Below are 25,604 nucleotides of genomic sequence, written 5' to 3' on the forward strand. Positions count from 1 at the left end.
AGTTATACCCAGTTCCGTCAATATTCTGTTAATACTCTACAGAGACCTGCACCAATCTTACTGTGGTCTTGGTTGTATAAGTGGTCCTGGTTTAAGGTCATATAAGTACCTGGGACCTCATGTACTAGTTGGGCAAGGTAATAGAAATGCAGTCGAGGCGCTCACTTCCATTGGCTCCAGGCTGCCTGGCTGAGGTGAGCTTGAGCTGCCATTTTGGGTTAGGAATCCTGCAAAGAAAATGGACATTGTTCAGCACAAAAGGTAAAAGAAATGGAGGGAAATTTGAAGTGTATAAGCCAATATCGCTTTACAACTTTACCCAGTTACAATAACCTTCACCTCAAAGTACACCTGCCCTTCAAAAGTATCTTTTTCCAGTGTGTAAGCAGCATGATAAACTCAGGTAGTTAAGTAGGAAGTATGGCAAAGCCGTTAAACCACCATGACTGCCATTAGTGTGCAAGAACTAAACAAAAAGTGACCATATGGTTATCAGACGTGATGTAACATGTAAGAGGCATCCTGAGAATAGGGAATTGTTTTAGGGATGAGGGCTAAAACAAAGTCAACCTGAGCGGCAGGGATTCTAGATATTCTATGCTCAAACTACATTTTGAAGTGTGTAAGTGGTCAAGTGTCAAATCCTCTTAGTATAGGAAATCAGTCCTAATTTTAGATTAAAACAGAAACATTCAAGTACAAACATGCTGCTAGTCAAAACTTAAAACCTGGTTCTATTTATGTTAAAGGAGCTAAATGAGTCCTTATAGGCAGGTCTTGCCACTTCTTTGCCTGAAATAGTGTTACCAAGATGGCTGCAAAGATCAGACTTCTATCTCAATGAATGGGGAATGATCCACTACACATAGGATGGGAAAACTGACATCTCTTGAATTCAACATTCTTTCATCAACCGCCCAAATAAGGCCGAAGACTACTATTTTGGGTTGACTTGCTCACTGTGCATGCACCAGATTTCACTGCGTGGCTTTTCCTATGGTAGCAGTGGAAATAAACAGAATGCTCAGGAACAACTGGAATTCTCTTGATAATACAGGTCAGGACATCTTACGACTGCTCCACCATGATAAGTGTTACAGGCTTCCCTATTCATTTTCCCATCAGTGGCTTGTCTCCTATAATATCTCTGGCTATATGCAAATTTGACTAGCTGGTTGCCAGCTAAATTATTTCATACCTCACACTCCAAGCAGACTGGGGGGCAGTGTCATTTCTTCACATATTTTTGGGTTCTGAATGTTTTAAACTAAAAATTCTTGCATATAGCAGCTTTAAAGAAGCTATGAGCCACCAATAAAAGTAGCCTGTTCAAAAGCATTTTCAATGTGACCTTTCTTTTTGATCTTTATATATATTTAGATATGGTACCAGAATATGCTAAAACGAACAACCAATAGATGTGTAGTGGGTGGCAGAGACGCATAAAAAAAATGGTGAGATGGTATGTGGACTAAAAATGCTATGGACACTTTTCTTATATATACACACAGCACATTGTTCACATTTCAAAGTGATCACGAAATCCAACTCTTCGGCCCAAGCTCGTAAGCGAGGAGAGGTAAAGCCACACTTTTTTAACACCACAAATGAAATTATTCATCTAAACAGCGGTCATCCTGAACAGGCTAAAAAGTAGGCAAGAAAAAGTGCCAGTCAAAACCGGTAAGATGCCTCAGCTTAGAAATATAGTAGTGACCACCCAAAGGTCCTCAACAACTTCATTGTTCAATTCAATGCTCTTCATAACCAGACTTTCAGCATGGAAGTTGTGGGCTTCCTAAGGCTGATGTTCCTAATGCCTAGCAGTCATTACATGACCAGAGACAACGCTTTGCAGGCAAGGCCACATCTGAAAAGTAGAGAAGCTCTTCACTGATGCCACTCATATTGGCTTTACCACGGACACCTGAATATCCCGTCAGGAAGCCCTGTCAGCATGTTGAGCCTCACTGCCCAGTGGATTGACAAGTATAACTTTAAAAGGCTGTCCGACACTTGCAGGAGTGCTCAGGTTCTTCCACAGCAGCTGCATTTGCGTGTCCTGTCTGAGCACAGCATGGCGGATGTTGTGGAGAAAAGTGGGGCATTTCAAGCCCTTGCAAAGTGCATGCAGTCACCTACCAGGTGTACAGGATCTCGGGATGACTTCAAGTTGCAGCAAACAGATGGAATTTGACATTTTGTATGATGCCAATCTTTGCTGAACCTAAGAGGGCACTAGGTGCATAGGCTGCTGGTTTTGAGCTCAAATAAATTCTTACCAACTCACCAGATTCAGTATTGATGTAGACACAGTCTTCTTCCTCATCTTCTGTGTCCGCCTGAAAACCATCTGTCTCCATGACCACTGTCTGAGAGGAACATTTCAGTTTGATTTTCATTTCTCTACATCGTTTTTAAAAAGTCAATGTGGATACACTACTAAACAACAAGACAAAAGACCCTTACTTGTTCCTGGTCTACAGACTTCTTCATGAACTTTTTGATTGACATACTGCCAGCAGATTTCCTCTTGGAGGGAAGTGTGGTGGTAGGCTGTGGGGTAGTTGGCGAGTTGCCCTGTGAATTCATTGGTATCTGGGGATCCTCACGACACTGTTGAACACCAGGTGTGAGGTAGTTCCACTGACAGGGCACAGGTAAGGTCTCGAGACTGAAGCGTGCCAGGACTTCCGCGTGGACATACCAGCAGCAGCGCCTAAAGCAGGATCGCTTGGCATACACCGCACTCTCCTTTATCAGACGCTTCACACCCACTCTGTGTACCAAAAGACAAACACCTCAGAAAGACTTTCACAGCAACCAGACAGAAGAACCAGATCTGCTTTTTTCACTTGACTGAAAGTTTGGGTAGTGGCAACAGCAATCTTTCTTAACGGCAAACATAAAATTAAAAAATGTGTATGGCAGACGGTTTGCATTCTCTGATTTTGGTTACCTGGTGGGAACGCTGTCTCCAGAACCCTGGGGGCTGCTCACAAGACAAGTTGCCTGCTGACGACAAAACTCCTGGAACTCGGAGATGATGACTTTACTGCTGTTGATATTACCATGCAGCAATGGTAGAAGCTGGGGAAGCACTGCAAGACCAACACATGTGTCTCAATACACTATTCAGAAACCCACTCAACCAAAACATGTGTCTCAATACACTATTCAGAAACCCACTCAACCAAAACCTGTGTCTCAATACACTATTCAGAAACCCACTCAACCAAAAGGTTGTCAACACTAAGTTATGTTTGAACTATGTTAAGACGGGTCTCAATGTAAAAAACTAAAAGGCCACACTATTAAAATGACATAAGCCATAATGTTTTGTTCTTTTTACAAGGCCTAAGCTTCAAGCAAAATCAATTCAGGAATACATAACACACTTATGTAATGGCAGTATACATGTAATAGCATACATTTCTTCACATGGATAGGCCTAGGTGTGGTGGCCAATTTGAAAGAGTGTGCAGCTGTTCTCATTTGATGTATGGCATAACCTTCAAATATATGATATTAGAAAAAAAAAAAAAACGCACTCAGTGATGTTTGAATGATAATGCCTTTGCAATCCATTTGCAGCCTAGTTTTAGTACACATTCAGAATAGGCCTGTAGCATTAAACTTTAATGCTAGCTTGCTAAGGAATGTATTAGAACGTTTCATCATGAATAATAATGACGGAAATTTCAGTAGTGGTGCTAATTCAGTATCTGTTTTTTTTCGTCTAACATCAAGCCCTACGTTCTATCTAGGTTAATTGGTCAATTTAACTGCTGGAAACGGCTTTATCCTAATTTCTAGTTATTATTAGGATATATAAATTTCCACTCACAATTTCTCCTTGTCTATTTCTGAGGAACAAGGTGTCTATGACTGACATTTGTTGCATTGCTATCTTGATAAAACACTGTACTCTTACCGGTCTTGCCAGCAGTAAACAAATATTTAATCTGTTTTAGCACTTTTCATTTTGAACAGGCCACCACTCATTCATTTCTAGATGTAAATCGCTTCGACATGGAAGTCATGTGAGTGAGCAACTGGTCAAAAATACAACCAAGTCAAGTCAAGCTTTCATTACAATCTGGAACTCATGATCGTTATTCTAAACCGGCAAAAAGGAAAAATTCCACCTCTTTAAAGGAAGTCAGCCTCATACCATAAATGATACATCCAACATTATATTACAACAGTGCCATATCAGGGAGCTGGTATAGCAAACATCTATGCTGTGACAGAGGACCTTGCTCTTGTGGGTGACTGAGTTGTTCTGATATACAGACTGAATACAATGAGGGAACAGCTGCACTGAGGAGATCATTGGTAAGGTAATTATTTTTATTGGTCATTATTCACAGCACGGAACCCATAATTAGCATCACTAAAATGAACGAGAAACGGTCTCCAAGTCAGCAATCAGTCTGTAAAAGCGTACCAACATCAAAGAGTTTGGACTGATACCTTATTGGATTCAAATTTTATTTTCTTGAAATAAAGATAATAAATCTCACTCAAATGTCTTTGAATAGTACATTTAAAGGGAAACCTAGACTTACATTCATCACGCTGCTGTCCAGGTGAATTGGCAGGTGAGGAGGGTTCATCTTTGGGGAGGGGCTCCAGAACAGAGATGGCATGGGCCTTCAGCATTTCCATCTGAGTTGAAGAAAACTCCCTCTCCCTCTCTCCGTCCCACATGCAGCCAGTGATCACAGCCTCTAGCACCTTCACCTTCTTTTTAGAAAGCAGCTCATCCCACTCACGAGCCTTCAGTTTTTGACGCATCTTCTGCTTCTCAAGGTCCCCCACCTCCTGCACAACACAATGTTTTAGAAAATGACATACACTACCGTCTTCAAACCTGTGTATTGATTGCACCCATGTATTGTGTAGGGTTCAGGCCCTAAACTCTGTTAAGTGCTTTAAAACTATTTCATTGCTTTGGTGCTATATAAATTAAACATTTTACCACAAGTTGATATGTTTCCTTGGGGTCTTAATGACATGTTTGTAACATACTTTGGTCAAAATACCACAAGAATCATTTAAAACGGCACCCTTTTTACCCCATCAAAAACAGCCCTCCACAGATTGAGACAGTTTTGAGTGCCTGTTCCTTTAAATGCTAATGAGCTGGCTCCACCCTCCTCGACAAGATGTGCTTGCCTAGCTTTAACACCTCCTTCCACCCCAACACAAAGCCCTTTCACAAGGGAAAGTTTTTTTGGATGAGAGGACTATTTCTCAATATATACTTCGACACAAATTCCACTCCATAGACAACCAAACGAACTATCTACTGTAGAAGTAAGCATAGATCAAACAGGCTAGCTTGACAAAAATGCATTGGTCACATCTTTAGCAATTGCTGTACACCAGCTGGCTCCTACACACTACAACATGCTAATGTCGCTAACTTTTAAAGCATATAATTTCACTGCCAGGTTATTTTGTGTCAACAATTAATCTCGAAAACCTTCAACTACCAAATTAGTTCACAGAAATCTTGTTGTTTGCGGTAGGCACTATATACCGATGCAAATGTAAATTCTCACAGGAATTACATCAAAACTAACTGCTAAGCTAGCCTATTTGATCTATGCTTACTGGAAGCTAGTAGCTGGCATGAAGCAAATGACACCCTCAAGATGCGCTGTGGTTGGCTGCACAGATCTGAACATAACGTCCCAGCCTCAGAAGGCACAAGAGCGAAATGGATTGAATTCATATTTAAATGGTAATGTTCCGGAAAGAATTGGCAAGTGTCTGTTGGTGTGCGCAAGCCACTTCAAGTTGGACCGTTTTACCAATCTGGGCCAATATAACTCTGGACTGGCAACAAGATTGACCTTGCAAGGGGGATTGGTGCCATCTATTTGTCGCAGTACAGACAAGGGAATTGTAATCATCTTTAAAAATAATTATTTTGACTTTAGTGTGGGCTGTTAGCGACGTTACCAATGTTGAAGAGGGCTAGTCATGTATGCCTTGTACATATGACTTCAATCCATTTTCGCTCGTGTCTTCTGAGGCTGGGAGGTTATGTACAGATCTGTGCAGCCAACCACAGCGCATCTTGAGGGCTTTATTTGCTTCATGCTGCTAGCTAGCTATTCCAAGTGTATCCGAGGTTTGCAAAAACGAAGTGAAGTGCTTTTGCATATATTGTATCTATAGTGAGTGTAGGAGGGGGGGGGGATGAGATGGGGGGGCCAAGGCATGTTAAGTGGAATTTATGCTCGCTTTTCACGCAGAAACGTAAGTCAGAAGATACATACACCTTGCGCGGTTACATAACCCCCCTTACGTGCTTAAGCGAGTCCCCCAAAATGTGTCCCACACAGCCCGCAAAGACAGTGATTGGCCAGCTAACCACGTCCTTTCAGGAGTCTCACATTTCCGGTTTCATAGCATAGTATTGCCATTTTTAAAAGTCAAGGCAAGAATATTTTTGAATCATGAATATCCTGCAGACAGTCTCACAAGCCTCTTCTTGTAATATTGTTGAATATGAAAAAACATAACAGAAGAGGTCTGAAGATATGAGCATCTTTACAAACCCTCTTTAAACACTTAAGGACGCTCAAATGACCGCGAAATCACCTGAACAGCAATCAGAGCATGTTTGTCAAACGCGATAAAAGATACTGCTCTGATATATTCCCATTCCATACTGAATATTCTCTTCAGATCAAGGGTTTGTTTTGACATTTCAGATGATAGTTATGTGGTTTACCACTGTGTTGACATTTAAAAACCAATGACTGCGATTGTTTGGAGAGAACGCGCTAATTCACCGAACAAATACTTTCATATTCATTTTCCACCACTTGTTAGGCATGTCATCCATTCATATTGATGTGAATCAATCAATTGCACTCGTGAGACAAGCGTGAATTTGATAGTATGGAGCCCCTGCTCATATACAAAAGCTAACATTAACTTGAAGAGGAGTTAACTTGCGGCCAACACCATTGTATTACAAGCACTGACAACATACACTCATGATGAGAAGGTACACCTGGCGATTCTCTCACCTTCTATTTTTCACCTTTGAATAATGTATCTTAAATTAACACGTCGTTTTAAAGCGCTGTGGCCGTCATTAAAAGATGTGTCAATAAACGAACTTCTGCATCATGTGATCTGTCTTTCGCCACTGGTGCTGAATTGCCAACCTTTGTATTTCATGTAACACATGTATTCATAACATCAAGCCTTTCGCCCACTTCACTTTCATACTCTGGTAAGTTTTTTTCCTTTGTCCTGCTGCAATAAATACGCCTACTTCACTCGAAATAAAACCTACAGTTCTGGCGTCGAATTTCTTTGCAAAACACACAATCATTAGGGAACCTTAAGGAACCATAAACCAAAACAAGTCCCTTGTGTATCTTACGTGCTTACGGTCCTGCCTCTAAAAACAGGTATAAAGCGGCCTTTAGAGAGACTCCCATATCATAGTGACGAGGAATGATAAGGAAGCTAATTCGCAGTCACTCAAGCAGGACGTTTCTGACGTCCTAGAACCATAACAAATCGTAGAGGTTCTTTTTCCCCCCCAGAGTTTTTGGGTCAGTAGACAAGCCAGATACCCAAAATAACGTGTATAAGCACAACAAAAAAAAGTTGAATTTTCACAATATGTCCCCTTTAATACAGGACCGTTTTCAATCGTTTGTGTCCCTAGTAAAATGTTGACCCAAAAAAGATCTACAAATAGGAGCCTTTAACCAATCTCTGTGTGGGATGAAGCCCAGAATGTATATGCAGAAGTATCCAAACGCCAAAGTCTCCAAACAGCGTTGTTCTTGTTGTCAAATTTCCAGTGTGTTCTCAACCACATAAAGAAGAGGAAAAACAAACAAATATTGGCCAGAATGGGAAATTCATACATAATACTTTACCTCCTCCAGTGCCCCTTCGCCGTCCGACAGGTATCCATGTGGTACAAAGAATTCATCGTCGTCACTGTCATCTTCTGCGTCTCCATCGTCATCATCCTGCAAAAATAAGTAGGAAGACAAAGTTGTACATTCACACCTCATAAGTAGAAATCCTGACAGCACAAAACATACCCACATAACACTCAGTTACAGTACACATAATCCTTGGTTATTTCTCAAAATCTCCAAAGGAAATTGGTTTTCCCCTCATCTTATGAGCTATGACATTAGTAGATTTGAGAACCGAATGACCAAGATTTGCACTCACTCCTTCACTGTGTGATAGAGACTCTCCAGGCTCTTCTTCCTCCCACTCTTCATCGCTGTCTACTTCATAGTCAAAAAGCTCCTGTAGAATGACAGAGAGGTTGTTCAAAGGTGCACTTCTCAGGACATGCTAGCTGTCGACAAATGAGCTAAATGATGTATGTGCTACACTCCAAAACTAATTGGGGTTAGCGAATCTACAGGTTTGTCCTCCCTAAGCTCATCTCCGAGCAGCAGAAAACAAAAGTCTGGACAAGATGAATTCTGATGATGGTGAATGCTAAAGGCTATATGTAACATGGAAAAATGTATGTTTTAAAGATATCTGGGTGACCACTGCACCGCATGAAATGAGGGATGTAAGAAAGCAGCACTGTAAATTGCACTTTAACGACACCTCAATGGAATTTGTAGGTAGAAAACTGCCAGGAATTTGCCAGTAATATATCACTTTAAAAAGACAGAAACGTACAAACATACTGCCATTTGGTCATACAACAAAGCCATTATTCTACCTCGAAGCGATCCGGTTTAAGACTACCTTGTCTTGTTGGATGGGGCAGCGTGCAGAGATGCATGTGCTCTTTTTACTCCAGGTACCCCAGTAAGCAGGCCGGTAATTCTCATGGAACTGCAGGAGCTTCATCCGAGCCCGATACTGCTGGTCAGGCGCACCATCAGTCTTTGGTCCCTTCACCACAACCAGATTGTCACTGAGAGTAGAACAGAGTTTAGAAGAGTGTTATTGTAGCTATTCACACACACACACACAGACAGTTTTTTTTAAGTGAAAAGTTAATAGAATCCCTGCAGAAGACAGACATTAAACAATGAGACTTAAATATTGATGCCATATTATGGTCTTTTTCATGAATGTTAGAAATAGACCCTAGTGATTGAGGGATATGCAAACGTTTGGGAACCCTAATACCAGACTGATAGATATGACAGTTTGCATGTTTTAAGCAATTTATATTTATACATATCCGGCCACTCTTTGCAGATCACAGTTCTGGGCCTATAGTTATTAATCAGAGTAGGAATTCTCAGAATTTCTATCATCTCACATGTGATTTTGGTTGCAATTCCCACTGCAAGCATGCCAAAAGATTATTGTTTATGGTACTAGTTCACCAGGGGATCGATTAACGATTGATAAACGTTTAGCGTCAGTTCTCAAATGACACTATAACACTAAATAAACACTCAACAAATGTTTTTCTCTGAGTGGGAATGAGGTATTTAGGTATGTGTGTCTGTGAGAGAGTGAGTGCAGGGAAGGATTGTAGTATTTTTGCTTGAAATGCCAATCCATACTTCATACAACTTCCAAATGGCTAGCGGCACTCGCACCACAAGTACATGGCATTTAGTTTCACGTGACACAATGATGTGATGTTGAATAAACTGTGGTTAATAGACAGGTGCGGTCAATACACAATACAATACGTTTTATTAAAGAAGCATTCCGGATCAATTGCTATTCGCTAACGATATGCTAGCGGGTAAAACTAACTAAATCTCTTTAAATATCCTGACTGACATTACTACTGACAAACTAGTTACTCAACAACTGTCCTAACACAGTCAAACATCAAGCAAGTGCAACACAAGACAAAGCAAGACAGCAAATAAGCTACTTACTAGTTCGGCAGACAGTAGTAAGCCGGGAGGCGTCAGGCAATCCTACATATAGCAGTTATAAGCCTATGGACCCTGGTATAGCAATGGCACGGAGGCGATTCTCCATATTAAAAGGCACTGTAGCGCCCCAATTTTTTTCAAGCTGTTATTTTAAGGTAAAACTGCTTATCCTAACCCTAAAGTATAATTGTTGCATACTGTTACTTTAAAGTACAGAAAATACTGTAATGAGGTTTATATATGTTGCCGTTTATAGTGAAGGACATACGGTATCCGTCGTTATTTCAGGAGGAGTCACAAAAAAAAAAAAAAAAAACTTGCAGAGGTGATAAAAATCAAATATAGCTTGTGTATGAGTAAAAGGTTTTTAGTTAGAGCGGAATTGTTTCCTGGTGTGGCATTTGGCCGAATACTACAAGTTTAGGCCTAGGTCTTTTGTGTCCATGGTCAATCAGCCCTGTGTTCTATATGCCTGTATGGTTCTTCTAGATTACTTCACGGGCAGGTTTCATTGTTCTCTTTTTATGAGGAGGGTTCATGTTTTCTATATATCAAATGTATTAAAGTCTGATTCAAATATATTAGTGTCAAGTGTATAATATTTTCAATTGCACGTATATTCTTAAATATTCATATTTTCAATCATTAAAAGGATTAAATACAGATTTTGTTTATAAAGTTTGTTTTCAATGTATTGCTGAACTTTGATATTGTTATCGTCTTATTACTGATGTAGTTCTAATTAAGTTACTGATTGATTGCTTGCTTGTTAATGGTGTATACCCAAGAGGCATTCGCTCCTGGTTAACAACTAAAGCCTAAACTTCAACAAAAACCCAGGTCTAATAACTTTGCTTTGCCTCATTCAAATATACTTTATTAAAAAAACTGCAATTGACTAACAGTTTGCTATGACAGTTATGGTTAGAAATATTTAACAAATTACCCTTGGGGATTTCAAGAGATTCTTGCGTGAGCATTTCATTAAGTAATGGAATTCATAGAATTATTTGATTTATTTATTTAGGGTATTCAAATAATTCCAAGATGAGGCTATAGACCCAACATCCAACTACCAATACAGCCAAAACATTGATGCTAGCTCAACATCAAAAGTGGTAGAAGAATGATTCTGCGTTTAATTAAGTAATTTTAATTTAAATCTTAAAATTATAATGGCTTTCTATAAATTATAACTTTAAATTCATTATAATTAAAATGTTATTGTGACACTCTTCCCTGAAAGCGTATGGGGAATGAGTCTTAAGCATTTGATGAGAAGAACTAATGAAGCCCCCTACGGTTCAATATTCACTTGTGAACCGCGGTATTACGGTACGCCTGTCAATTTCCTATAATTCCTGTAATTTTCAAAACTTGATTACTGCACTGCACATTTCCCTTGAGCCTATCAGCGTACGGTATGCAAATAGGAGCTGGAGAAGAGAGGGGAAGCTAAAAAACAAAATCATCCGAGATCCAACTTGACAATGGAGAATGCTAGCTAGACAGAAACAACGTGTGGGAACATCTTATAAGAGGATAAGAAGACTGCAAACCAACAAAGAACAGTCTGCAAGCGTTGCTTTGCCACTGTGGGCTACTCGTGTGGAAAAAGTTTAACATGATGTCTCATTTACGTTGCCAGTACTCCCAGGTGGAGCAAGTGGAGTCCGTTAGCTAAAACACAATCCCTCGCTGTTGCCTTCCAACAAAAACTTGTGACCAAAAAAAAACAAGCAAAGAAACTAGAAGGCCACCTGGAGAACACAGAACTCCAAATGCCACATCTCGCAACATTAGAAAAAGTGAAACTACATTCCTAATTTTTTACAAATATATCTGCGACAATAATTTTTTCCTTCCTTCCAACAACACATCAACATAATTATACTTCAAAGCACAAAAATACTTCAACTTCAATGTGTCCTACTTTCAAAATCAGTTATTTTCTTGCAAGGGCAGCAGTTATTTATTGTTTATTATTTATATGTTTACGGTCAGGGTTGTACAGAACAACAATAAAGTGAAGTTGTTGTGATGCTCTAAGCCATGTCCTACCTTCCTGGATCTTGGTGTTTGGGTTTGGGTTTGGTTCGACCAGAGCTACGTGGCTTCCTCCTCGTCAGTTCCTTCAGCCAACTGGCGCTCCTGTCTGGCTTAGCCAGGTACTGGTCTAAAACTGCACTCTCACACGGCACTCGACACAATGGTGCCAAACACATGTGCTCTTTGATCTCAAATGGAGCAAATTTGCCACAAGCAGATGCAAGCGTCTGAAAGAGAGAGGTCTCATCAGATTTTCATGATTATTTGTGTTTAATATAAAGATATAAACACTCCAAAGCTGTATGAAATCGAACCTTTGGCGCAAGCTGAGCCTTGGGCTTCTGCAAGAAGCGCGTGATCTCTGCTTTCTCAGCTTTAAGCCTCTGAAAAAAAAAAAAGGACATTTTCTATTACTATAATGAACTCTCCTCAAAGAACAGAAACCCAGACTATATGTCGTGAAACTGTATTGGCTAGAAGGCCTGAAATCAGCAGTCCCTAATGTGCAGCTCATGACAGGCACTGGCCTCCACACTTCCTATAAGGCTGATGTAGGTATTGACTCAGGTCCAGCTGAAAAAAGGTTGAGAATGGCTTCAATGTATATCATGAAAAAGTAGGCAGTTGTTGTTTAGCCAGACACTGGCACAATAACAACTGTGGCTGTTGTTGTTTTCACCAGATGCTGGAGGGCTTGTTGCAAGACATGGGAATTATTCACATGACTAAGTGAAAACAAGTAGTCCATTTCAGGGCAACAAACCAAAATAAACTGATGAGTCACTTGCAGGGATTCATTTGAACTGTTAAGGCAAGAAATGTGACTTTGTATGCATTTGTCGCAAAATTAGTTTTGCCTGGATCTGGTCCAGTCATCACAAAAGTTAACGTACATCCTTCTCCTCTTTCATCCGTTTTTCCTCCTCCTTCTTTCGCTTTTCTTCAAGTTTTGCGCTGAGGTAATAAAACAAAAAGGACAAATATAGCACATTACCAGGTTAAGACTTTAAGTTTTCAATCCAGCTCCTGTACCCTTGAACTGAAAATATTAATATCACTCCTGCAAGCATAACTCCGGGGTGTGTTTCTAAAATGCACTTGATTGTGTGTAAATCTAATGATGACAACCAATAATAAGCTCGATCAGATATGTAGGGCAGAGAAACATGGAAATATGCTGTGTGAAGGGATTGCACGATTGTGAGCCTTCCTTTACTAAATAAGAGTGTCTGCATTACTACTCTGGGGTACAAATGACCAATGCATGAGGCCATCACAGATAGCAGAGATACTCACTCTTGCTTAGACTTGCGTTCTTCTGCCTTTGTCTTCAACTTTTCTGCCTTTTCTTTCTCCTCTTTTTCCCTTTTTTCTTTCTTTTCCCTTTCTTCTTTTTCTTTCCTCTCCTTCCTCTCTTTCTCCTTCTCTTCTTTCAGTCTACGAGCCTCCAGCTTCTTTTTCTCATTTGCAGCTTTGGCCTCCATGCGCTGCCTCTCCCTCTCAGCACGTTGTTGTTGCCGCTCATCATCTTTTATCTGGAAGACAAAGTGTTCAGAAATCCACTTCTTTGCACCCCAAAATACGACTCTTCAACTAAGATAGAAGAGAACACCCCTTGCACTGCTTACACATAGCCTCATTCATGAATCCTTGGCACATGTATGAGTAGCTATTCATATAGCCACGTGTTCTTTGCTGTGCACCGATTCTTAAATTGAACGTGTGTTCTCGTACACCTGAATTTGCATACATAAACGCCCTACCAGCTTCATATAAGGGCATTCAACTATAGCGCCGTGTGCAGAATCCACAGGTAACGCGAGAGCGACTTGAGACTAATCAAAATCATGTCAAAGCGGAAAGCGAACACTGGACTGTTATGCTGTGTAGTGCATTTAAAAAAAAAAAAAACTACTTGCACACGGTCAGCGTAGGTTTTGCGCAAACTTTGCTGGAACGACTTTCATGTCTACAGCTGTATGCCTAGTGCATTCTGGGTAATGCAGTTCACTTAATCTGCACATAACAACACACAGTCAAGTAAACACCGACCTAACTTCACCGGTGCAGAGGTCAGTGTTTACTTGACTGTGTGTTTGTATTGGAGGCCGATGTGTTGGGGATGTTATATGTCGGCAAAAGAGCTATGAATGAACTGTGGCTGCAGAGCCAACGGAACAGGATGAACTATGGTACGATATGCATCCTTTTCCTGCTCAACCATCTGAACAAGTTTAAGCATACAAACTGGCAGTCCTGTCAGTCTGCATTGCAGTGGTCTAAGCGAGATCTAGGTGACATGGCATAGTCTAAACATGGCATCTAAAAATCCTCTTCAATAGCCTTTAAGGAGTTTTTACCTGATGGAATGAAGGACATGTGAATTGACTTTGACAACCTACCTTTAAAGAGTTTCTTTTTCCCTTTTTCATCTCTGAACTCTCATCAGGTTCCTAAAAAAATAAATAAATAAGATGACCAAATTTATATTCATATAGCATCCACCTCTTTGAATTTGAAGATTCTATTCAGCATGCAATGCGGACTCAAAATTCTACGCATTAAAATACAACCTGATGGCAGTGACCGGTCATGATTTTGAAAGTCTAAAATTGATGATAACTATAATGCTTAATATAAAGAGGCATTTCTTCTTATCAACAAACCACAGTCTAGTTCTCTCCCTTTACCTTTATATAACATCTACTTACTTCGATAAATGATGGAGGGCGCTGATCAGATTTGTTAGCCTCTGGTGAGCTCTCCACAGTAGACAGAGAGCTAGTAGAGGCAGGTGATGATAGCAGTCCACTCTCATGCCTCAATTCACCCTCAGAATCTGCTTGCATACTCTCCTCCATTTCTGTGTTCTCCTGATGGTCATTTTTGTCCATATGACCATCACTCTGTACTTTCACAGTTGGCACAGAAGACTGTGAATTGACGTGATGTAAAACATCCAGAACCCCTAGTATGGGCTCAACTGTAGGAGGGCAGGGTTCTGGTACAGCCAGTGGTTTCCGCTGATGGACAGTGTCCGAGGAATTGGAGTCTTCCGTCAAGTCAATTGTTGCCACTGGAGGACCACCAGGGTGCCTTTTTTTAATCACAAACCCATCTAGGGGCCCACGTCCATTAACTACAGGTGGTCGATGACACAGGGGGGGAGAAGAGTCATTGGCATCATTTTCTCCATCAGAAAGTCCACTTCCAAGGCAGGATGAGACAGGGGGACCTCGTGCTCTCTTTGTTTCCCGGTTCCCTTTGAGTTCAGGATTGAGCCGTTTGAAAGGGAGACGAGCTAAAAGCAATGAGCATACCTACGATTAACCAATCTGCTAACACAAAACACAAATATTCCCAGGGTGTCCAAACTAGTCTGCGGGAACGTTTTTTTTTTTTTTTTTAATGGCCTGCCATCAACATAAATTACATCTAAATCCATTAGGACATGAGCCATTGGTGGGGTTAAACAGAAAATGGTTCTGATTCTTTATAAACCCATCTGTTTTTGCTGGTGCGCCTCTTAAAGTGAGATATGCAAACGCTCCTCTACCCCTGGAACTTCCTGCGTAAATAGGGAGCTAAAAAAAAATGAAAAAGGTTTGGACACCCCTGGGATATCCAATTGAATTAAGACAATGCTTTGATAAGTGTATATAAAAAAAAAAAGGTTTGAACACCCCAGGGATATCCAATTGAATTAAGACAATGATTTGATAACAGTGTATTTAAAAATACATAAAGTAATGACGTGAATCTCTTTAAAACAGTTCCTTTTGCAATTACAATAACACAACACAAATCGCTCATAGAAGTTGGGGGATTTGGACGTGTCCAATGTCCCAACCTACCTTGGACAAGCTTCTTGGCAGCATTATTTTTGTCACCACAATCCATACCTGAAAGAAATTTGGGAGATAACACAGCTATTGTTAGACTTTCTTTTAATTATGTTTACCGTGTGCTGTTCTATTTCTCACAGAAACGATTCAGTACCCATACACTGAAGTTGGAGTAATACTACTTTCACTGTAATGACATGAGAATCTTTGAAGTTAATATCCTATAGTCAGTGTTTCCTACATAGACTTTATTTGGGCCGACCGGCCATGAATATTATCGTACGCCAAAGTAAATTTGGCGACCGATTTTACAATTTGTAATTTTTATTTTCTTAACAGTTCAAGAAAAAGACGACTACCATCTCGAGAAGAGTCTATAACATTATCATTTGTTCGGGCCATGGCAGTTAGGAAGACAGACTGCCTTAAGCTAAGAAGAGACTTATCCCATGACCACTCAGCATATAAGTAATATGAGTATTCAAAAGTATTGAAGAGAAAACGGCGTGAAGATGAGCACCACCGGTAACTTGAAAAACATAAGCATTTAGTGTGAAATGGAAATAAATAAATGCATAAGCCTCCATTATTACATGTGTCAGTTAATTGGACGAGAAATTACAACTGTAGGGCCAATGATTTTCTGCGATAACTGAAAACGGACCGAATTCGCGGTATGTACCATTGAAACGGAAATTGCAACTTTCAGGGGGAAACATCATTTTGTGCTTATAAATCGCCCAAATTCCCCTGTATTTTGGGCTGAAAGGCTATATTTCTTTCAGAAAAACACAACAACAATTGCAACGATGAACAAACATTAATTAAAGATCAAAACCACTGAGAAAAATGTCACAATGTGGGTTTTTTATGGGGAATCATTGGCCCTACAACTGCAGTCAACAGTTAGATGAAATGCACAGATCCAACTAGATTCAAGCTTCAGGGTTCTTAACCATTGTCATTAACAACATTTCAAAGGTTTTCCATGACGTTTAAAGGACCCCTATTGAAATGTCTGACCTTTCACAACGGTATGGTACTCAAAATTGCCTTATTGCGTTTTACACCAAAGGTTGGGTTTAGTTATTGAATCCAACCTTTTCCATTCCTTTTCTAATAGACTAGTTAGGCTGCCAGTTCAAGTGGAAGCAATGCAACCCAAAAATGTATTATCCATCGAGATCATTCATTTCATTAGACCTGCATAGGAAGAAAATCTAATTTGACTTTTCCAAAATTTAAGATTAGTTTACCAGGGTTCCCACTCTAAGTCAAAGGTCACACAACCTGACTTGACAATCAACACCTGTTTAGTTATCAATATCCAACTTGGCTAATCAGTATCAGTAAAAATGTAAAAATCAGGATCAGTAAAAATATATATACCACTATAAAATGTAAAAACCATGGTTTTAAAAAAACTGGCAGTAGGGTAGAATGTTCGGTGCGAATATATAAATATTTATTCTGACATGAAGCATCTCAACTGAGACAAGGCAAGGCTTAATGTTATCCTAAACTCCTAATCAGAAATAGTTGTACGAAATACTTTTACACTCAATATTTTCATATGGAGTACTGTTACCAATAAGAGTGATTCATACAGCGATTCTGACATTAGAAATGGTCTATGAAAGTCCACACAAACAGTGCTTATTTTTTAAGCTAATCACCTCTCCTATCGAATGAGACCATTGATCAATCACACGGACCTACAGACGCCGTTAACCTTTCAAGTTACTCTTCAGCGTGTACAGAACAGTTAGCTTACGTAATTCCCACTTCCCAATTGCTCATGAACACACCATCAATCCTAATATTAGCCTAACCCTTTAGCCAGTGCATCGATACAGACAAGAGATAGAACAACGAAAAGGGTCGAAATGCAAAGAAATTAAATTGATATTGAAATGTTAACACGTAAATGGTTAAAAAAAAAAAGGTAACGCCATCGGGGATCATTTCGAAACATTTAGTACATTTCCACTCCCGCCACTGAGCGAGAATGGCCGGCTCAGGAGGCCCAAAGTTACTTGAGCTTAATGTTGTTAGTTGGTCAAATCCAATTGAAGTTTTTGGGGGTCCCCCCAACCATTCTCCCGTATTGTTAACTTTGACGACATCATCTAGCGGTCTGCAAAAAACCTTCTAGGCCGCTGTACTGAGCAAATGTGATCACTGTCGACGATGTTAAAACTATTAAAAGTTAACGTTATGCTGAGTTGGTACAAAAGCGCCATTACAGTAGCTAGATGGCTGACTCACTTACCTCTGACAAAGCGAACAGGTTACCAACGCTACAAGATAGCTTAATTATTACTAAACGGATATTCCCAAAATCGAGCAACTGTTTAAGATATCATTTTTGGAAACTAGGATGTTGCTCAATCTAATTTTGCTGTACTTAACCTGCCTCACCAAGCCGCTACGTTTACAATAACAGCTAATTAGCTAGCCAGCTAGATAGCGACAATTGAGGGTTAGGTTAGCGAATAACGTTAAATTAGCAACACTTTGTTACAGGTACCGAGCAAGCAACCTACTGTAACTAATAGATAACAACCTTCAGGTTGTTACATCAATATTACCTTTGAAAAAGGATTGAAAGTGAAATATTCGGGGTCGCATAAGTCGCTAGCAGGAAATTAGGCACTCCAACAACTTCATACGTTAATTTGCAGCCACAATCAGTAACTTATATGGTAACGTTACCTCGTGTAAAAGTAGGGCGCAAGGGTTTCAACTAATGTTAACATACCCAGCGATAGCAAACTAAGTGATGTTAGCCAACTTCATAGAACTGTTGGAAGCAATGTTAATGTAATAACTGTGGGTCGTTCTTCAGCTCGGTTTTCGTTTGCACATTAATTTGCTACATGGTGGAATTTTCACTAACTGTAAGCTAAAACTACTGACGTTACTTACTTCTTTCAGGAGTCGAGGCCATAGGCCCGTCCGCAGATGGGTTTTCTGCTGCCAGCATCACACCATCCGAAACTAATCTGGTTTGGAAGATGTTAGCCAATGTCAGCTAACTAGAAACCCTATATGAGCTTAGTAAAGCACCTAACTGTATTGCACGTCAAAACCTTTTCTCACTCCAGTATTTTTGTTATCTACCATATGTTGCTGATATCACCAATGGCGTAAACATTTGTTAGTGGTGTTTACAGTCGAAATACAGTTTTGAAAAGTGCAATATATGCAGAACGCACTGCAACGCCTTGGAGCTCCTTCTTCACTTGGCGCTTGTCAGTCAGAATTGGCGGGAGTAACTGAGAGGCTGAAAATGCCGCCGCTTATTGGCTAACCGAGTACGTTGACGTTTTCAGAAATTACGTGTGATAGGCTCAACGCAGACCTGCGCAGATATATTATCTTCTAGCATGTTTTTTTGACCAGTAGGTGGTGGGCTGGACCCCCGAATTGTGAATTTAATACTTACCGTCCAGCTGTGAAGCCCATTTTTTAAGGATTGATTCATAAAAATACACCAAACTGTATTTGCTTTGTTTCCACCTTCGTTTCGTGCACATTTGGCGAACATATCGTTGTAAAGTCTCTGTTTTTTGATCGGGCGAATTTTCAAGGCAACTATTTGAGACCGTGCGTTTCAATGACAACAAGACGTAAGCAACCTCGGGTGTCGCTGTCTGGAGAAATAATTCTTGCTGAACCTTACCAAATACTCTTCTCTCCAGGGGAGATTGCAACTGGAGTGACATATTTTAGATAAGGCACATTATCTATAATATGTAATACATTATTACTGAATGTTAAAACAACATTTTCTCTACTTTAAGTCTTGGAGTAGGTGATGTTGCCTCATCTTTGCGTTTCCAATCATTTTCTATGGTTAAAAAGTAAAACCCCCTTACCTGTTCTAAAATCAGCGCAAAGCACGGACTCGCGGGGCTTATTGCTTTTCTAAAACTGTTACTACACATATTTGATATGGTTTCATAAGGCATAGCCTTAGTTCAGACCAGAGCCATGGCTCTGGTTCAGACCAGAGCCAACTTAATCTATTGATAAAAACACAAGCACACAAAATTCACTTGACAAAATTGAATTTATTTATTAAATGGGAACTTAATTTGCATTATCATACATTAAGAAAGTAATTGACTTTTTAACCATAAGGCTATGCCTACTCTAACATGATGGGTGGTCCTATCCCTTAAACAATGTAACAACATGAATTCATAACATGTATTGCATACACGTGGGAATGCTAGCAGTAGCAAAATGGGACAAAATTAAGTGCTGTATACATTTAGTGCCTGGAGAAAAAACACCTGTAGTTCAATTTTCAAATATAAGTTGGTCAAAGTTCCTGCAGTGTGCCCATTCATGGCTGAACCTGCAACCCTGCAAAGAGGGGGAAGTGGCCAGAAATGCCCTAGAGGCTTTAAATCTGGAAGAAGACCAGGAATTGCCAGCTAATATGGCAATAGGATACCACCGCAAATGTTACATGCTGTTCACCAAAGCACACATTGAAAGAGCACGAAAGAAGAAAGAAAAGGCAGCCAAGGACAGTGAAGGTTTACTCAGAGTATGATTTCCTTTTCGCCTGTATTATATGAGGTCTGTGTACCCAACCGGGTTAGAGCAAGTAACTCATAAAAGACATTGACATGACAGAGAAATGGTGTAGATGAAACTCCTTCATTACTGAGACATTAAGGTCCATGGCTTCCACACTGACACTGCTTGATCACCTCAGGGGGGAGGTTTCTGGATTTCCCCACTCAGCTGCAATGTTTTTGTTCCTGAATGTAAAGGACTTCGTTAAAAAATATACTATAATATAGCAGGGGATTACAACAGGGGTGAGGAACAATTCATTTTAAATGTCATTTCAATTTTTTTATAAAGCCCCAAGGGCCGTACTATGGATACAAAAGGATTTCCCCCCAGCACTTTAGGCCTATATTGAACGTGGTCACCTTTACAACAGACCCCACCTTCACTAAATCCCTTGAAAATAACTTCGTTGTATTGCAACTGCAATTTCAAACATTGCTTTACAAACCATGTCATATTACATGTGAAACTGCATCACAGTAAATGCATTATGTTGGCATGAGTTTGTTGTCTACATGTTGTCTGTGTTGCCATGTGGTTTACTCCCAGCTGGTTGCCTCATATGCATGAACAAAAATAAACAATTAAAATATGAAATAGCCTACCGAGAGTAAGTGGCATATATTGCACCAGTCAGATGGGCGAGGGATCTGATGGATGTCATGTTTTTTTTTCTTGTAGCCTAAGATGCTACCTGTAGAGATATTATTTGACATAAGTTAGTTCACAGAAGTGCTACGCAGTTGTCAATGTTTAAATTGTATGACTGTTGTAATTAAGCTCGTCATTTGGACTAACGGGAGGAGAGACTTTGTTCAGTAGACGCCTATGGCCATGTTCATATGAGGAGAGGGGATCTCGCTTCACGTCTATTGTAATCAATGTTTCACACCCTATACTGACGAAATTAACAACATGTAGCATTAAACAGGTTTCATTTATGACAAGAAAAATAGTCATGTGTTGAAATATCCACTCGAAGTTAAACAATTCTTACCTCAAAGCTGTATCTCAGCTATTTTCCAGTGGGATATGAAGTCGATGTGCAGTTCCTGGTGTGACGATGCGACACCGAGAAACGCAATTGGTTGAAATACCCCAATCCGCGGTTTTGATTGGACGTCACGCCGGAAAACTTTTGATGATATTTTTGAGAACTTAATCGTAAAATACTATTAAATGTGCAACTTCCCGCGTTGGAAACAAACGGCTATATGTTTTTTATTATCTGGTTCAGCTTCCTTCAAAAAATTAGCTTCACAGCTGCAGGGTAACTATCAACTCGAGAACTAAGCAAGATAGACGGTCTCAGCCCACTGACTACAGTGCGAGCTAGGGCTATCTTCGGGCCAACCGGGCCGGGGATATTGGTGTGAAACGTGAGAAGATTTGCTTTGCTACTACCGGGCCCACATCCCTGCAGTATTGTCCTAAAACCGACCCATAAAATGCCGTAAAAAAAGCGAGTGGGAAGTTGAAGTTGATATATCATGCAATAAAGTCTGGATGGCAGGCACCTACGATCTACAACATAATACTTTAAGGAAAGACATATACTGGAAACCACAGTAACGGTTTGCTGTTTCTTATCTTCGTTTCGTGGAATGCATATAACACTAACAGAATCGTCAGACTCCCCAAACCGGTCATGTATGCTACTGGAATTAAGCAACCCGTATCGCAGGTTGCCTGAAGACATGGCTCTAATATAAGACATCTATTCTATAGGCATGGTTCACGTAAGATAGTCTTACCTGGTTACATAGGTGAAGTTAACGTTAGCCTGTGTGTTTCAGAATCAGAATCAGCTTTTATTGGCCAAGTTAGTTTGCACAAACAAGGAATTTGTCTTGGTGCAGTGGCTCTCAGTGTGCTTACACATATATACATCACAACACAAAACAATACAACAGTGCAAATCAGTACAACAGTCCAATAGGTCTTAAAATAGGTCTTAAAATAGGTCTTAAAATATCCAAGGAATATATAAACAATAGTGCAAAGTGGAGAATCCAGGAAGAGCAGGCATAGATAAATACTATATATTGGGTTATACAGGAGGGGTGAAATAAATAGATATGGTTGCGGGGGTAATTCTACATTGGTTAATTTTACAATGCCACAGAGGGTTAGCTGTTCAGGAGAGAGGCAGCAAGAGGGAAAAAAACTGCTCTTGTTTCTGGAGGTCTTGGCGAAAACAGAGATCTGGCGCCTACCAGAGGGGAGGAGTTGGAACATGTTGTGTCCAGGGTGGGAGGGGTCTGCAGTTATTTTTCCTGCCCGCTTCTTGACTCTGGATGTGAACAGGTCTTGGATGGTGGGCAGGTTGGCACCAATGATCCTTTCTGCAGTCCTGACAGTCCGTTGAAGTCTGTTCTTGTCCAGTTTGGTTGCAGATCCAAACCAGACAGTGATGGATGTGCAAAGAACAGACTCCTAAGCTGGTGCAGGAAGTACATCCTCTGCTGGGCCTTCTTGATGATGGTGTTGATGTTGATTTCCCACTTCAGGTCTCGGGAGATTGTGGATCCCAGGAACTTGAAGGATTCCACAGCCAACACAGTACTGTTGAGTATGGTGAGGGGGGCAGTGCTGGGGGGCTCCTCCTGTCATCTCTACAGTTTTGAGCGTGTTAAGCTCCAGATTGTTGCGACCGCACCACAGGGCCAGCTGTTCAACCTCCTGTCTATATGCAGACTCACCATCATCACGGATGAGGCCGATGACTGATGTGTCGTCTGCAAATTTAAGGAGTTTAGCAGACGGGTCACCTGAGGTGCAGTCGTTGGTGTAGAGGGAGAAGAGCAGTTGGGAGAGCTTGCATCCCTGAGGTGCACCAGTGCTGACTGACCGGGTGCTGGATGTTGTTTCACCCAGCTTCACTTGCTGCTTCCTGTCTATCAGGAAGTTTGTGATCCACTGACAGGTGGAGGCGGGCACAGTGAGCTGGGTGAGTTTGGTGAGGAGGACTTGATGAGATGATGGTGTTGAATGCTGAGCTGAAGTCCACAAACAGCATTCTTGCGTTGGTCCCTGGGGAGTCGAGGTGTTGAAGGATGTAGTACGGCCCCATGTTGACTGCATCATCCACTGATCTGTTTTAAGCACACAATGGCTCGAATAGCATGCCCCAACAATCATGTAGTAATTTGATGTTAGTTAAACATCCGTATTGTGTTCATATGAGCCAGCGGTGTTTTGTCTTATATAAACTGACACTATACATGACACTTCTACAACCGAATTGGTGCTTTGAAGCGTTTGACATTTTGCTCCACTACGCCATCTGGTGGTCAATAACAAGATTGTACATCAACTGCGGCATCCAGATGTAGGCCTACATTGTACATGTAGTAGGCTACGTTGCCATGTAATTTCAATTTCAAAATGTCAAGACTTGTATGTTTTTTAAACCTTCTAAATATAAAAGACGTTGAGCATGCCAATGTATTGTTTGAGTTTTATTTGCATTGTTAGCTATTCTTAATTTGTAATGTTATTCTTTTGAACTTTAAAGATCAAATTATTGTATTGAGAAAAACGAATACTCTATTTAAAAGCACAAATTCAAATGATGTTACATGTTTTTATTCAAGAATACAATTTGGTCTGCTGTGCTGGGGCTCATGTGGCTTAATTTCTTTTGAAAAGATATGTTCACATGAAACTGTGACATGGCAGAAAAAGCAGGATATTTACTGGCCAGAGTATGCAGCTTTATGGGCCTGCCAGTATTTCAGAGGGTCCTCTGGATGTATGCATCATTGAGGTACCTCTTTACCTCTATGGTGGCATTGGCATAAAAACTGATTTTTCTCTCTGACCCAGCTGTTCAGGAGCTCCCAAAGGTTATCTGATGCTGGATTCTGGGCTCCCTGATGGCTGTGCTTTGAAGCGTGCTCACTGACTAGTCTGATTTTTGAGGCACATACAGCCGTCAATAGCCGTCAAGCCTCATGGGCATGATCTGCCAAATCACTGGATGTCACTGGGCAGACTGGCCAAGGTTGCTTCAACAGGCTCTCGGAGGAGTCTTTGCAGCGTGTTGTGGGTACTGTTCCATCGGTTGTCAACTTCTTGCACAAGCTTCAGGGGCTGCCATCCTTCCTTGCGCCAGGATTAGTTTATCACTGGCCTTTGCGCTGCTTCTGAAAAATGATTTTCTCTGGTTCGAATATTCACCAACACCTCGTGTTCCTCAAATGCTTTTTTTACAGTCAGGCAGATGGCATAGCCCCGGCTTCAGGATGCCAGACACCATATTGGCAGCATTGGCAGTCACCATAGAAGTCATCAATCCAGTGAGCCCCCAGTCAGATATAAGGTGTGACAAAGCCTCTTTCATGTTATCAGAGGTGTGGGCTTTTAGATACAGATGGCTGGGATGTTGTGTAACTGTGCCACAGCCACCATTGTCTTCATATTATTCCTGGTTGGTAGAACATAGATGGGGTGCAACTTGTCCAGCCACCAAATAACTAAATGATTCAGGCTTAATGGATGCTGAAATACACAGGTAATACTATGCCATTTTATAAGACATATAAGTATGCCATGTATAGCAGATTAATGGAAACATATGCTACTAAATATTGGTTTATGTATTTGTGACACTGTAAGAGAAACGGGGTAGAACAAAATAAAACCTTTTGTTATTACTTCATCACTCTTTCTTTGTATAGATTATTTAGTTGCATTATTATCTTCAATGTTACCTTCTTCAGTTGGTACAACACTCTGTGGTTGGAGTCTGGTTTGCCAGAGCATGTGGGTGCTTCGAACATAGATGCCAAAGCATTAAGGAGGTGTTGTTCCAATATGACAATGTTTGAACACATTTTAAATTTGGTACTGAAATATTCCCACACCTGAGAATGAGGTCTCTTACCTGCGTTCTCCATATTCAACTTCTCAATCGAAAGTGTGACCTATTCCGTTGCGCAGCAACCAGTTTTGTGGTTTAGCCTTATTCTTTATGGGAGTAGAGGTTGAGTCTGCAAGGTGTTTTAATTTACATTCAGACAACAGGCTTATTATTATTTTTATTAGTAGTATTTCATGAGGAACGATACCCAACATTGTAGAAAATTATATTCACATACATAAAGGAATGCATAAACTATAAAACTATAGCGCTGCATTAACCAGATACCTGCTATGGCACAGCACAATTGCTGTGCATTGTTTTTTGAGACCTGCGAGGTGAGGTAACAAAGCTTAATTTCCAAAGGTCTTCAGTTTCAGT

At 40.5% G+C, this 25,604-nt stretch overlaps 1 protein-coding gene across 1 annotated transcript; it reads right to left on the reverse strand.

The window, feature by feature from the left end:
• Positions 1-60: 60 nt before the first annotated feature.
• On the reverse strand, positions 61-18,752 carry chaf1a (chromatin assembly factor 1, subunit A (p150); the record flags this gene model as incomplete). Its single annotated transcript, XM_080833344.1, has 16 exons — positions 61-227; positions 2,291-2,372; positions 2,470-2,779; positions 2,960-3,101; positions 4,572-4,827; positions 7,923-8,018; positions 8,230-8,310; positions 8,770-8,941; positions 11,934-12,148; positions 12,236-12,304; positions 12,815-12,875; positions 13,218-13,456; positions 14,324-14,374; positions 14,633-15,222; positions 15,776-15,823; positions 18,695-18,752. The coding sequence occupies 16 exons, from the start codon at positions 18,750-18,752 to the stop codon at positions 118-120; spliced, it is 2,580 nt and encodes an 859-aa protein (XP_080689470.1). The 3' UTR covers positions 61-117.
• Between the last annotated feature and the right edge of the window lie 6,852 nt (positions 18,753-25,604).

The sequence above is a fragment of the Sprattus sprattus genome, assembly GCF_963457725.1.
Source record: "Sprattus sprattus genome assembly, chromosome: 2".
NCBI lineage: Eukaryota > Metazoa > Chordata > Actinopteri > Clupeiformes > Clupeidae > Sprattus > Sprattus sprattus.